The sequence below is a fragment of the Loxodonta africana genome, chromosome 18 (genome assembly GCF_030014295.1).
Source record: "Loxodonta africana isolate mLoxAfr1 chromosome 18, mLoxAfr1.hap2, whole genome shotgun sequence".
Lineage (NCBI taxonomy): Eukaryota > Metazoa > Chordata > Mammalia > Proboscidea > Elephantidae > Loxodonta > Loxodonta africana.
The window spans coordinates 69,048,278-69,062,194 of record NC_087359.1 but is presented as its reverse complement, the minus strand read 5'-3'; the positions used below and the strand labels follow the sequence as shown (position 1 = coordinate 69,062,194).

At 53.1% G+C, this 13,917-nt stretch overlaps 1 protein-coding gene across 4 annotated transcripts; it reads left to right on the top strand.

Annotated features, from left to right (window-relative positions):
- Positions 1–1,746: 1,746 nt before the first annotated feature.
- ARRB2 (arrestin beta 2) lies at positions 1,747–10,569 on the top strand. 4 transcript variants are annotated; one of them, XM_064271677.1, is made up of 15 exons: positions 1,747–1,855; positions 4,800–4,830; positions 5,556–5,616; positions 5,728–5,772; positions 5,988–6,184; positions 6,475–6,534; positions 6,976–7,043; positions 7,167–7,302; positions 7,534–7,618; positions 7,954–8,026; positions 8,303–8,440; positions 9,296–9,379; positions 9,469–9,551; positions 9,657–9,711; positions 9,904–10,018. In XM_064271677.1, exons 1-15 carry the CDS (start codon positions 1,833–1,835, stop codon positions 9,947–9,949), a joined length of 1,185 nt encoding a protein of 394 aa, XP_064127747.1. In that variant the 5' UTR covers positions 1,747–1,832; the 3' UTR covers positions 9,950–10,018. The 4 variants fall into 4 exon arrangements, with proteins under 4 accessions (XP_064127747.1, XP_064127746.1, XP_023412131.1 ...); XM_064271676.1 differs by having other exon boundaries at positions 1,751–1,855; positions 9,998–10,569; XM_023556363.2 differs by lacking the exons at positions 1,747–1,855; positions 4,800–4,830; positions 5,556–5,616; positions 5,728–5,772; positions 6,976–7,043 and having other exon boundaries at positions 6,052–6,184; positions 9,998–10,566.
- Positions 10,570–13,917: the final 3,348 nt, after the last annotated feature.

Below are 13,917 nucleotides of genomic sequence, written 5' to 3'. Positions count from 1 at the left end.
ACTGAGTGGGAGCACTCGATGGACACAGCCTGTTTTGAACCTCAAAGACGTTATCAGAAGCTGCACTGTTGTGTGTGTTACCGTTTCTTACATGGAAAAGAGGAGGGAGAGGTGTAAAGTTAGTTCATTGGGCGGGAGGTGGTATAGGAAAGGAGCCCTGGTGTCACAAATGGTTAAGCGCTCGCCACTAACCGAAACGTTGGCAGTTCGAGCCCACCCAGCGGCTTGGTGAGAGAATGACCTGGCAATCTGCTTCCGTAAAGATTACAGCCAAGAAAACCCTATGGGGCAGTTCTGCTCTGTCACATGAGATTGCTGTGTGCCAAAATCGACTTGACGGCATTTAAAAACAATAGTATGTGAAAAAGGAGAAATACCTTACCTCCATAACCCAGAAATGTCCATAAATCCATCATCCTCCTCCAAGTTCAGGCACTTTTACCCCAGCATGACTCTTCAGTCGGGCTCCTCTTTCTCCTCCCAGCTAGCTCTTTAGTTCAAGTGTTCATCATCTCCCCTTTACTAGCTTATCTATAGATAACTCCTCTCCCTCCTCATATTCTTGCCCCACTCCCTCCACCCTCCACTTTGCCCACTATTATCTCCCTAAAAAAATAAATCTCATCATCCCTGTTTTCAAAACTGCTACTGGTTCCATGTGTCCTGAGGAACCTCCTTCCTTCACCTGCTATACATAATTCTTCCTAACCTGTTCAGTCTTCCTCTCCAGCTTCATTTCTCCTGCCGCTAAACCCACTTAACCCCACACTTTACAATAGGATATGCTTTTTGTCCTTTGCCTTCCTCACTTTCTATCTCTTTGGAATATCCTTTCCCAGTTTCTGCCCATCCTCAAGATTGTCTCCCAACGTCCCTCCTCTGGACAGCCTGCAGTCCCCTCACCCCGTCCTGGCCAGAGGCTGTTACTTTGCATAGCATTCCCGGGATCATAATACCCGTTGATGTGTCTCTTCGACAACACTAGGAAGGCAGGGCCATGTTAATTCATGCCTGGGTCCCCACCGCCTAGTGACAGGGACTGGCACAAAGTAGGATGATGGATGGGTGGGTGGGTGAATGGAAGCTGGGATAGGGAGGTGGAAAGAGAGGGGTAACCCGAGAAATGAGGAAAAGGAAGCCCGCAAAGAGCAAAGACAGACACCAGGGGGAGCTGAGACACCACCATCAAGCCGGAGGGCGGGGCAAAAAAGGCTGCACGTTCTGGGAAGAGCGGGTAAGCAGCGCGCAGTAAGGCAAGTAACGCGCAATTGTAAGCGCGCACCCACGTGTGCACCCCCCCATGCCCCTTTCCACAGCGTGCTTCCGCGCTTTCCACCGCCCCCACCACCCACCTCGCCTCCACCGCCGCTAAGAAAGCAAACAAAGGGGAGGGGACCCCTGCAGGGTCGGGATGCCGGAAGCCAATCAGAGGGCTCTCATTTCCTGGAAGGTGGGAACCTTGGTTTAGGGAAACCCAATGAGTTTCTAAGGGAATGTGGAGGGGCGGGGAGATGGGCGGGAAGGGCGGGGTGGGCGGGGCAGGGACCGTGCCCGCCGGGGAGAGCTCCGGGGAGAGGACGAGGCGGGGGCAGACCCAATCACCGCGCATGTCTGTGAGGAGAGGGCGGGCAGCGCCGCGGAGCGCGCGATCCAGGCTGACGCATCTGGTCCGGGTTCCCGGGGGGGGGGGCCAAAGGAGAGGGTGGAGGAGGAGAAAGAGCGGAGGGCGCGCCTGCGCAGTGGCGCGGGGAGGAGCAGGGACCTGGCAGCGAGCGAGGAGGTTGGGAGTGAGCCGCGAACCGGGCGGGCTGCGGGCGGCGGGCGTGCGCACCATGGGGGAGAAACCCGGGACCAGGTAAGGGAGGTGGAGCCACGCGGCGGGGCATGGGCGGCGGCTCGGGGCGGGTGCCGAGATAGTCCTCAGACTAGGACACCGGGGAGAGAATCCGTGGGGCCGGGCGCCTGGGTCCCTAGGGGACAGCCATCCGGGGCCGCACGCCTAGGTCATCCAGGATAATGGGGGCGCATGCCCGGGCCCCTGTAGGAAGTCAGGACTGAAGGGGACCAGGGAAGTGGTGTCCGGGTTCTCGCAGGCATATGGGGGCCGGACGCCTGGGTTCTCTCGTGCAGGCTGCGATGCAGGAGCGGAGGAAGGAGGAGCAGGTGGCCAACCCTGAGGGGTAGTATTTGGGAAGGCTGGACGTTGGGAGGGGTGCGCCCCAGACTCGTGCAGAGCCAATAGAAAGGCTCGTGTCCAATACCCCACAGGCAGTTGTGCTGCCCCCACCTGTCCCAAGGGCCAGGTGGCTCTGCTTCCAAACTTCTGCCTTCCCTGGGTTGCTAGGAGCAACAGCTTCATCATGGGGGAGCGGAGTGCTTGGCGACCCTCCCTGATTCTGGGCCCTATCCCTTGGCCCTCGGGTGGGGGTGGGCAGTGTCTGCCCTGGGCACGCCATCCACTCCCCGGATGTTTTCTGTGCAATCGAGGCTCTTTCTCTTTACTGACACCCCGAGTTCTCTTTTTTGATCTCTAGCAAAATCCACTTCCTGTTGTGACCCAACACCCCCAAGTAGGCAGGCGTGAATCCCAGAGTCCCTGGGGACCAGGAGCAAAAGAGGAAGGGTTGGAGCTGAATATGCCTCAGCCCAGAGGGGAGCAGGAATGCAGGCCAGGTGCTACCTAACCTGTCAGCTTGTTCTGTAAAATGTTTTTCAGCCCCAGTACTCCCCACCCATTGAGTATGAGAACTCAGGTTTCTGAGTATCAAGTCCACAAGAATTGGAGAGATATGATCAGGGGGAGGGAGGACTGATGTCCTGGGTAAGGACATCCACAACCCATAGAAAGGGGAAGTTGCTGACTTGAGGCCCCCAGTTTCCGTTGTGTGGTTCAAGGACGGATGGACTACAGGGGGACTGCTGACTTGGCACAATTACCCCCACCCCCAGCAAATTCTGGGCCACAGGAAGTAGAGAGAATGGCAGGAAGTGCAAGAGGCATCTGCTTCTACTGCACCCCCACCTTACTGGACACCTCCCTGGTCACCCCACACCCACCTCCTTGGCCAGCCTCAGTATACACACACTGCTCCTCCCTAGCCTGGCAGGAGGTGGCTGGGTTAGGATCCAAAGGGCAGGTGCCCCGCAGCTACTCACAGGCGATTGCTCCAGAGCCATACTCCAGTTGGCCACTTGGTTGTGGCTGTCACAGCCCTCTGCCAGGGCTCCTCATGGGAGGAAACACTTGAACAAAAAGAACAACCAGAAGCAAGTGAGGTCAAAGTGGGGGGAGAGCCTGGATGATGCCATAGCAATCAGCCCCCAAGTTGGGACTAGAGGTAGAATGCTCATCTTAGCTGCCACCACATCTATGCTTTGTTCTCCTGGATTGGTTGGAGGTATCTGGGGCCTCCCTGCCCTTACAGCTTGGACAACTCGGCGTTTTGGGGAAGAAGGGGCAAGTGAACTTGTTATAGCAGAAACAGACAGTGGGGTTGGAGGAAGGATGGGCCTTCTGGCAGGATTTCAGCTTCCACTATCTCAGGGCCCTTTCCTGGGATAGCTGCTGAGGCCCGGTAGATTGGAAGGAGTAAAGTGGTCAGGCAAAAAACAGGCCTACAAGTGCCAAAACCAAACTTCCCTACCCTCCCAGCAAGGGCTAGAGTCCAGGCTTATGTTGTTTCAGCAACTGGGGGGCAAATCCCATTCAATTCAACAAACGATTAATGCCAATTACAGAGGCAGGACGGCATAGTAGTTTACTGATTAAGAGCATGGACTTGGGGCCAGACTGCTTCAGTTTGTATTTAAGTTTCACCATTTACTTTCTGTGACTTAGGTAAAACAGTTGACTGTTCTGTACCTCAGTTTCCTCACCTGTAAAATAGCGATATTAGGATTTTCATCATTGGGTTGTTGAGAGTATTAGATGAGATAAACGCATGAAACACTTCGAGCAGCACTGGGCATGGCGCCTTCACCCAATGAGTATTAGCGAGCATCATTATCTTCATCATCTGGCTGGCACTGTGCTGGGGATGCCTAAAAGAATAAGGCCCCTAGTGCTCACAGTTTATCCAACAAGAGACAGGTGAGACACCCTTTGTGTGCTATCTCACTGCAAGTAAAGCATGAACAGTGTGACAAGAACCAAAAAAACAGAGTGACCCAGGGTCTTGACTGGGTTGCTTCCCAAAAGAGGTGACATCTGAGCTGGGTCATGAAAGATAAATGGGCTTTTAAGCTGCTGAGATCAGAGATGGGGAAAGTTGGAGGTTAATGGAGTAGGGTCAGACTTGGGTAGTTCTTGTGGTGGAAGCCATTTTACGGGCAAAGCCCAGGTCCATTGCTCTTCCAAGTTGGGGCTGTCGTTGGTGCTGGGACATCTGCCCCTTTCCCCATGAGCAGGGGGAGACTAGAAAAGATGGAAAGAGGGTTAGGTGTTACTCAAACACTGCTGCAACCTGCCCATTCAGGTCCTCTGGGAAAACCTGGGTGGTTCCTGTGGCAACCAGTAACCATTAACTGTGGGGTAAGGGGGGCTACTGAGGATGGACCAAGGATAAGAGAAGGGGGATTTGCCATGGCAACCTGCTTCATGTGGTTGCGATGCTGGAAATATTAAGGAGTTGATTACCTTTTCTTCTGGGAATAATAGGAGGCGGTGGGGCTGGGCAAAGCCCCTGGGCAGGAATCCTAGGTGAGCTCTGCTTCCTGGGCTGGGAAGGGACAAAGTCCTGGTGTGGAGGTCCCTGCTGAGTCTGAGGGAGGCAGTGACATTTCCCTTTCTATTTTGTTAGGGTCTTCAAGAAGTCGAGCCCTAACTGCAAGGTGAGTCTCCCACGTGCTTATCCTCTTGACCCTCCCTGAACCCTAACAAAGCCCAGCCTGCCCCTAGATGTTCCCCAACCCCTAGCTCCCCACTTCCTGTGACAGCTAACAGCCAACTTCCTTCCCTGCTCAGCCTGGGCTAGCGGCAGGGCTAGGTCAGGAGAAACATGGGTCCCTAGACAAGACCAAAGAGGAGCCAACCCAGGTGCCTAAAACAAAACAAAACAAAAAATCAAAACCATTGCCGTCGAGTGGATTCCAACTCAGTGACCCTATAGGACAGAGTAGAACTGCCCCATAGGGTTTCCAAGGTAGATTCAAACTGCCAACCGTTGGTTAGCAGCTGAGCTCTTAACCAGTGTACCACCACGGCTCCCCAAGGCTGAGAAACGTTAACACCCGCCCCTCCTCCCAGGCTTTGGTCTGTTTATCCCAGAGCCCCTGAGGCCAGCAGCTGCTCTCTAACTGGCTGCCTAGGGCTGAGATCTCCCTGAGGACCCACACATACCTGACTGGTGGACAGAGGTGTGAAAACACATTAGGGAGCAGCTAAGAAGTCTAAAGTTTGGGCAGTCTTGGGAACCCCACCAACCAGAGGAAAACAGGAGAAACTCCTTCCCGAAACCCCGGCTTGGAGGACCCAGGGGCAGGACAGCCACTTTTGAGGGCTCTGGTGTTTTGTCACCCTCCTACCCAACCTTCCCTGTGACCTTCTGCACCCTCAGCTCACTGTGTACTTGGGCAAGCGGGACTTTGTAGATCACCTGGATAAAGTGGACCCTGTAGGTAAGTTTTCCCAGAAAGTGGCTACTTGTCCCCTAAGAAGGGAAGCTGTCCTGGGGCCCAGGAATGGGGGAGAGGCTCTGCTGGGAAGTGAGCTCGTGTGTCCCTTTTTAGATGGTGTGGTGCTTGTGGACCCTGACTACTTGAAGGACCGCAAAGGTACCGGCCCCAGATGCAGGGGCCCAAGGGAAGGCGGGACGTGAGATGGGCTGCCATCAAGGGGGTGCCCAAGAGAGGTGGCGGGCTGAGGTGGAAGTAAGGAACAGGACTGAGGCAAGTGTTGTTCTCCCAAGGGTGGAGCAGCTGCTGCAATGTAATGAGGGGATGGGAGTGAGGGGTGCCTGACCTCCCCACCTTGCCCCCCCCCTTGCCAGTGTTTGTGACCCTCACCTGTGCCTTCCGCTATGGCCGTGAAGACCTGGATGTGCTGGGCTTGTCTTTCCGCAAAGACCTCTTCATCGCCACCTACCAGGCCTTCCCCCCAATGCCCAACCCACCCCGGCCCCCGACCCGCCTGCAGGACCGGCTGCTGAGGAAGCTGGGCCAGCATGCCCACCCCTTTTTTTTCACAGTGAGGATGCCCCCACCCTCCACAGGACAAAGGGTCTGGGATGGGTTTGGGGGCGAGGCGCCTGTCATGGGCAGATCTGGAGGGATAGTAAGGCTTTGGCCTTGGCGTGAAAGGGAGGAGGCAGGGAACCCCGAGCCACCTCCTTTTAAGGTCCTCCTGCATTCAGGAAGCCTTTGCCTCGCTGCCTTCTCTGGGCCCCCTTCCTTCTTTTCTCACCCCCAGGTTGAGATTGGGAGGAAGACTGGGGGGCTTCCCGGAGGAACTAAAGCCCTCCCTCCCCTCTGCCACAGATACCCCAGAATCTGCCCTGCTCTGTCACACTGCAGCCAGGCCCAGAGGACACAGGGAAGGTAAGGAAGAAACAGCCCTGAGCTAGCAGGGCAGACAGGGCCCAGCAGCAGCCTGGGAGGGCACCAGAGAGGGAAGGCAGACTGTCAGGAGAGGCCAGGAGTGGGGCTGAGGGCAGGGAAACACCCCGGGGGGAAGTTGGGCGTGTGGTATGGCCACTGCTAAAGTAGGGCACCGCCTTCCGCTCTCCTGACCTGCATGTACCCGGGCACAGCGGCTCACCCTGCACCGCCTGCACCGACCCTCTGCTGTGCCCAGCCCCACAGAGGCAGGCAGAGGGGGAACAAGATTCAGTTTCCCACCCCTAGGCCTATAAGGGGCCAAGAGTCCCTGGCCAAGAGGAGGGAAGAGGGAAGGAGGGAGGGAGGGGGAGGAAGGGCCCCAGCGGTGGTGCCAGCAGGTACGTAAGGAGGGGCCTTTTCTCTCCCCGCCCCGTCCCCAAGGCCTGCGGGGTAGACTTTGAGATTCGAGCGTTCTGTGCCAAATCACTAGAAGAGAAAAGCCACAAAAGGTGAGGGAAGCAACCTCCTCTGTGGTTTAACCATCCCTTCCTGCCTCTGTGAGCCCGAGGCCCTGTGGGAGGTGGAAGCAGGGATCTGGGTGCCTGAGAGCCCACCGTTCCTCCCACCCCCAGGAACTCTGTGCGGCTGGTGATCCGAAAGGTGCAGTTTGCCCCTGAGAAACCCGGCCCCCAGCCTTCAGCTGAAACCACACGCCACTTCCTCATGTCTGACCGGTCCCTGCACCTTGAGGCGTCCCTGGACAAGGAGGTGGGGTGCAAGAGGGTGACTCAGGGACCACAATGTAGGCCAGGCCCTGGGGGGAAGGGGTGAAGCCACGTGTCCGGATGGCCTCTTTGAAGGAGGTTGCCCTAGCTGGGTGTGGGGTCGTTATGGCCTTGGATTCAGAGAGAGGAGGCAGACTATGAGTCTGCGTTGGGGGCACACTAGTAATTAGACCCATGAAAACAAACCAGATTAACTGACGCCCTACCCCAAAAGCTGTACTACCACGGGGAGCCCCTCAATGTCAATGTCCACGTCACCAACAACTCCACCAAGACCGTCAAGAAGATCAAAGTCTCTGGTAGGAGGTGGGGGTTGGGAGGGGGTCTTGGGAGAGGGAGTTATTGCAGAAATGACTCAGCCCAAGGACATGTTGTCTACCAGTGCTTAAAGAATTTAGATTGTTCCAGAATGATCTCTGGGGCCCCAGAGTTTACTGCTATGGAGAGGGCTGTATGTAGATGTGGAGGGTGGTGTTGGGCTGGGACCTGGGCCACGTCGAGGGGGCTGCAGTTGTGCTCCATCCAGAGCTGCTGAACGTGGATGTGGAGGGTGGTGGTGGGCTGGGGCCTGGGCCAAGCCCGGGGAGCTGCAGTTGTGCTCCATCCAGAGCTGCGGTGATGCCCTGCCCCACAGTGAGACAGTATGCCGACATCTGCCTCTTCAGCACCGCCCAGTACAAGTGCCCCGTGGCTCAAATCGAACAAGAGTGAGTACCAGAACACACCTGGATCTCAGTCTTGGGGGAGAAAAGTAGGACCAGGGGAGAATTCCTTCTGTACTATTGCCAATTAAAGGGGCATTCCTTTCAGAATTGGGTAGCTCCACGCTGTTTATTTCCTTGAGCAGGTTGAGCCAAAGCCTACTGGGTGCCCAAAGGTTCTAGAAGGGGTTAGTGATGTGGAAGATGTTGCTTGGTGGTAGTGGGCTGCCCCTCGCCCAGCCTAGCTCTCCAAGAGTCTTGTTCTCTCACCCCTACCTCCAGTGACCAGGTATCCCCCAGTTCCACATTCTGTAAGGTATACACCATAACCCCGCTGCTCAGCGACAACCGGGAGAAGCGTGGCCTCGCCCTGGATGGGAAACTCAAACACGAGGACACCAACCTGGCTTCCAGCACCATGTGAGGGGGCATGGGGGGGTCTCCTGCAGCCCAGGAAACAGACATTCGTCCAGCAAAGGTGCCAACTGTGCCACACTCTGTCCTAGGGGCCAGGGATGTATCAGTGTACAGAAGAGACCAAACTCTCACAGTCTAGTTGGGGGAAGACAGACAAATCCAATCATGAAGAAATTGTATATAGTTTGTTTAGTGTGTCAGGGAGAAAAAAGTAAAACTGAGAAGGGAAATACAAAGCATATACAGAGAGGGACAGGGTGTGTTAAATACAGTGACTATAGAAGATGTAATACAGAGGTGAATTTGGAGTAAGGACCCAAAAGAAGTAAGTGTGGATAGGCAGGGAAAGGGCTCTGGGAAGAGAATGACGAGCACAGAGACCCAGAGGCAGGACTGGGCCAGGTGTTTGTGGGAGCCAGGAGAGCCACAGCTAGCCTAATGGTGCCACTGTGCCTGTGGCAGGAGCGACCCTAGGGCTCTACAGCTTCACAGAGTAAGGGCTGGGCCACTGTCCAGGGTACACACTCCATGACCACACAGCAGGCCCAGGCCAGCGGGGGAGAATGCACCACAAGGGGAGGAGGTGAGGTGAGGGGGCTGATGGAGAACAGGACACCAGTGAGCACTGAGGCCACGGGGACTTCAGCTTTTACTGAGAGAGTCAGAGATGGGAACCCACAGGAGGGCTCTGAGGAGAGAAAGCAGGTGGCTGCTTTACCATGAGTACAGCACAGCCTGTGCGGCTAGAGCCCCAGGCTGGTGGGAGTTTGCAGTTCTGCTCAGCACCCAGTGGAAGCTCCAAGGGTGGGACGGGGTGCAGGGCAGTGCGTCCTGTCCAACTGCCCACCCCAATTGCAGAGTGAAGGAGGGTGCCAACAAGGAGGTGCTGGGAATCCTGGTGTCCTACAGGGTCAAGGTGAAGCTGGTGGTGTCTCGAGGCGGGTGAGTGTGGTGGGGGCTGCATGGGGCTGCGCCAGTTCTCTCTAGTGCCATGCTGGCATCCTCTTCATGCCAGCTCTCCTCCTCCCCAGGGATGTCTCTGTGGAGCTGCCTTTTGTTCTTATGCACCCCAAACCCCATGACCACATCATCACACTCCCCAGACCCCAGTCAGGTAAGCGTGCTATCCCAAGTGGCCAAAGGGAGGGCATGAGAGCCAGCAGAGAAATGCTGGAACTTTCAGCACCAACCCACCCACCTCCTCCCTTCCTCCCCCCAGCCGCTCCTGAAATGGATGTCCCTGTGGATACCAACCTCATTGAATTTGATACCAAGTAAGATGCTCATCCCTCCCCCACCTTCCTCCCTTTCACCCCCTTTGACAAAGATTCCTAGATTCGAATCTATTCTCCTGCCTATTTTTTGTCTTTTGGGGGAAGGGATGGTTGAAGCATCAAATCCAGATGCCTTGGCCTTGTGAGGCTGCCTAATACTGCCTCTCCTCTGTCCCTTGCAAATATCTCCAGTCCCATTGCTGTGCTAACACCTGTCTCTGGGAGGGACGGAGGCTGAGAAAAGGGCCTGAAACCCTTGCCTCACCCTCTCTTTTCCACCACCAAGCTACGCCACGGATGATGACATTGTGTTTGAGGACTTTGCCAGGCTTCGGCTGAAGGGGGTGAAGGATGAGGACTATGACGACCAATTCTGCTAGTGGGGGGGAGCTGAGAGAAGGGAGTGGATGATGCTGGGAGAGAGAGGGATAGGACCAAGATCCCCACTCCTTTTGGGGGAGATCCCAGCCTATCTTCCCTTCCTCTCCATCCAGCAGCTTCCTCAACCAACCCCTTCCCTCCTCCTCCTATCCCCTAAAATACGCACTGGACCCATCTCCTGTTGAAAATGGGCATTAACTTCTCGGCTATAGCTGTGCCTCCCCAACCTCCCAATGGGTGGCAAGCTGTGTTTGTACCTAAATGTTCTGGAAGGAGGGACGCTGAAAAGAAGAGTGATAGTTGGGGAAGGGGCAAGAAGGAACTCCCACACTCCACCTCCTACACATACCTCCAGTCACTCTCTTGCCTCCCATTCCATTCAAGATGAGACCCTTTGGGGAGCTGTGCCATTTCTTTCTGAGCATAAAGAGGAAAATAAACCTTTTAATAGGCATGAGTGTGTGTGTTTTCTATGCAGAGTTTAAGACGCGTACAGTGTGCTCATCCATGATTCTGTTAGCCTGTGAACACCATCAGGGTGAGGACTCAGTCTCACTCTTCTCTGCACTCTTGTAGCACCTGTTACATAGGCTGCCAGCAATGTTTACTGAATGACTACGCTGAACCTGTTTTCCAAGGTAAATAGTGAAACTTGATTTGGTTTGGTAAAGCCACAAAGTAAACATTCATTTATAGGGGAAATAATAGCCAGTTGCCCTGCAGACTCGATACCTATGACCAAGGTACGAGCTGGCTTTAGCTCATTTCTACTGCTCCTTAGAGTTGCTCAAGGAGTCCATTCCCGGGCTTGGTGGGTCCACATCTGCATGCCTCACGAGACAGAGAAGCCACACAACAGTAGAGTCTGGTGCTTCCATCTACCACAGAAGCCAAGGCTTTGGGCAGCCAAAGAGAGTCATGCTGTTGTGGGCCCAAGTCCTAGGAATGATACCCTAGTGCTGTGTTTCTGCCTGGTGTTCTTCAGAGATTCTGAGGCTTGGCCAGAGCCCCAGGCTGGGCCGGAGGGAGTGAGCAACACTCCACTGACATTTCTTACCTCTACCATCCACCCCCATTCCTGTAGCCCGACCTTGCTCTCTTTTTCTCTTAAGACTCATTCGTTCATTCCATGAACATTTACTGAGTCCCTAGTATGTGCCAGGCATTGTCTAGGGACATAGCAGTCACCCAGAAAAACATTCAAGTACAATATCTGTACTCCAAAGAAGTACAGGGCTATGAGAAAACATGACAGGGAGTTCTGACCTAGGCTAGGGTTTAGGGAAGAGTTCCTGGAGAAAGTCAACTTTGAGCAGAGAACTGAGAGACGAGGAGGAGTTAGGAGACCACGCTGGGGATGAGCAGCACCAGCAGTGGTATCACTGTGTGTGAAGACAGGAAGGAACACGGCATATTCTGGGTCCTGAAGGAGGCCAGAAAGGCCAGGGCAGAGGTACTACTACAACTTCTTGCCGCCAAGTTGATTCTGATTTCAGCAATCCTATAGGACAGAGAACTGCCCCACAGGGTTTCCAAGGCTGTAAATCTTTACAGAAGCAGACTGCCACGTTTTTCTCCTGTGTAGTGGCTGGTGGGTCCCAACTGCCAACCTTTGGGTTAGTAGTTGAGCACTTAACCACTGAGCCACCAGGGCTCCTGGGGCAGAGATAGCCGGGGGCAAAGTGGTTCCCGAAGAGGCTGCTGAGGCAAGTGGCGGCAGCTCATACAGCCCTTCAGTCCACGTTATAGCTCATGACATCGAACTAAACCATTATTCACCCGCAGGCTTTAAACACTACTAAAATGCCAGTGACCTTGCTTATGCCTCCAACCACCTGAGCAGCCTACTCCCAGCACACCCCCGGAACTTGGTCCCAGGGAAGAACTATCCCCTCTAAAACCTTTCCCCCCAGCACCCCCCTGACTCCCGGGAACCTGCTGCTTGACCCTAAGCTCCTGGTCCACGGATGTCAACCTTTTCCAAGTGAATCAGAATCCTCTGGGAAGCCCGATGGAGTCCCAGGCTGTACCTTCCGAGGTTCTGATTCTGTAGGTGCCAGGAAGAATCCGTGAATATGAATCCGGACTTTTAATTAGCACCCAGGATGACCTTAATGCAGGCGACCCTGGGGCCCCGGTGGTGCAACGGTGAAGAGCTCAGCTGCTAACCGAAAGATCGGCAGTTGGAATCCACCAGCCACTCCTCGGAAACCCTACAGGGCAGTTCTACTCTGTCCTATAGGGTCGCTATAACTCAGAATCAATTCAACAGCAAGGGCTTTGGGTTTGGGTTTTTTTTTTTTTGGTCCTGAGACCACACATTTTTGAGAAACAATGTTTGTTTTTCTTTTTATGTTTTTAATCTGTTTAAGAAGGTAATTCATGCACATGGTTTTAAAAAATATCCAGACAGTAAAAAACAGTAAACAGTGAAAATGAGGTTCTCTCCTGCCCCTGATCCCCAATCTCCCATTTTTTCCTTCCAGAGGCAATCACCCAGAATCAGTTTCTTGATTATCCTCTCAGAGATACTCTTTAGACTCAGTCACACATGCACAAATATGTTGTTAGTTGCCACTGAGTTGATTCTGATTCGTGGCGACCACCTGTGTGCAGAACAGAACTGCTCCACAGGGTTTTCAAGGCTGTGACCTATCAGAAGGAGATCGCCAGGCCTGTTTTCTGAGGTGCCTCGGGTTCGAACTGGCAACCTTCTGTTTAGCAGTTTAGAACGGTTAACCGTTGGCACCACCACCGCCTTTTTTAAACCCAGATGGCGCACACCATGAACACTTCTCTATCTTGCTTCTTTTCACTTAACAGTGTATCTAGGAGAGCATTCCTCACTCCTTCAATACATACAAATCTTCCTCATTCTTTTAAAGGGCGACAGAGTTTCCTTTGCCCAGGTATCACTATTTCCTGATGGGTGTGTATGATGTGGCCACTCTTCGGCTAATTTGAACACTATTACAATGATTACCCTTGAAGCTATGTCTTTTACACACACAACGTATATCTGGAAGACAAATTCTTAACAGTAGAATTTCTGGGCCAAAGAGTATAAGCATCTTTTTGGTCACTGCCAATCTGAGAAGTGAAATATGTTTTAATAGTTTTAATTTACATTTCTTATTGGGTGAGGATAAACCCAATTTATTGTTTTTTTTAATGTATTTTAAGAGCTCTTTATATATTAAAGAAATTAGCCCTTTGTCATATATGTTGCAAATTTTTTCCCAGCTTGTCATTTACCTTTTGAATTTGTTTCTAGTATTTTTTAATGGAGCATAAATTTTTTATTTCAATGTAGTCAATTATAATCTTTTTTTTTTTTTTTTTTATGGCTTCTTGGTTTTTTGCCTCAAAGTTCTTGACTCTTCTACTTTTTCACAATCTGTGGCACTTCCTTTTCTTGCCAGCCTAAAGGTCAAGATCATCATCAACCGCTGTCTCACCAGCACAGTCAACTTCTCCTTGCACAGCACAGGCAGTCCCTGGATTACAAACGAGCTCCATTCCTAAGTCTGTCTGTAAACTGCATTTGTGAGTATGGCAGAACAGCTAGGTACAGTTTGTATCTAACATCAGTTAGTCAAATGTTTGTCTTCATATACAGTATATAGTGTACCTTTCTATGCATAAAAAACATTAAAGAAACACTCCAGATACACTACAACATCTTGAACATAATAATACAATAACAGTGATGTTTTGATGCACGTCGGAAAGTAGGGCCCATTTGTTATTACAAACCATTAGCATGTACCTCGGGGTTGGTTCGTGACTATGGGTTGTACGAAGTCGGATGCTCCTACCCTGGGG

Excerpts from the sequence above, each read along its gene's own strand:
- ARRB2 (XM_064271676.1), top strand. The coding sequence starts at position 1,833 with ATGGGGGAGAAACCCGGGACCAG. Across the intron at positions 5,773-5,987 it reads CTACTTGAAGGACCGCAAAG|TGTTTGTGACCCTCACCTGT; the intron begins GTACCGGCCCCA and ends CCCCCTTGCCAG. Across the intron at positions 8,441-9,295 it reads AACCTGGCTTCCAGCACCAT|AGTGAAGGAGGGTGCCAACA; the intron begins GTGAGGGGGCAT and ends CCCCAATTGCAG.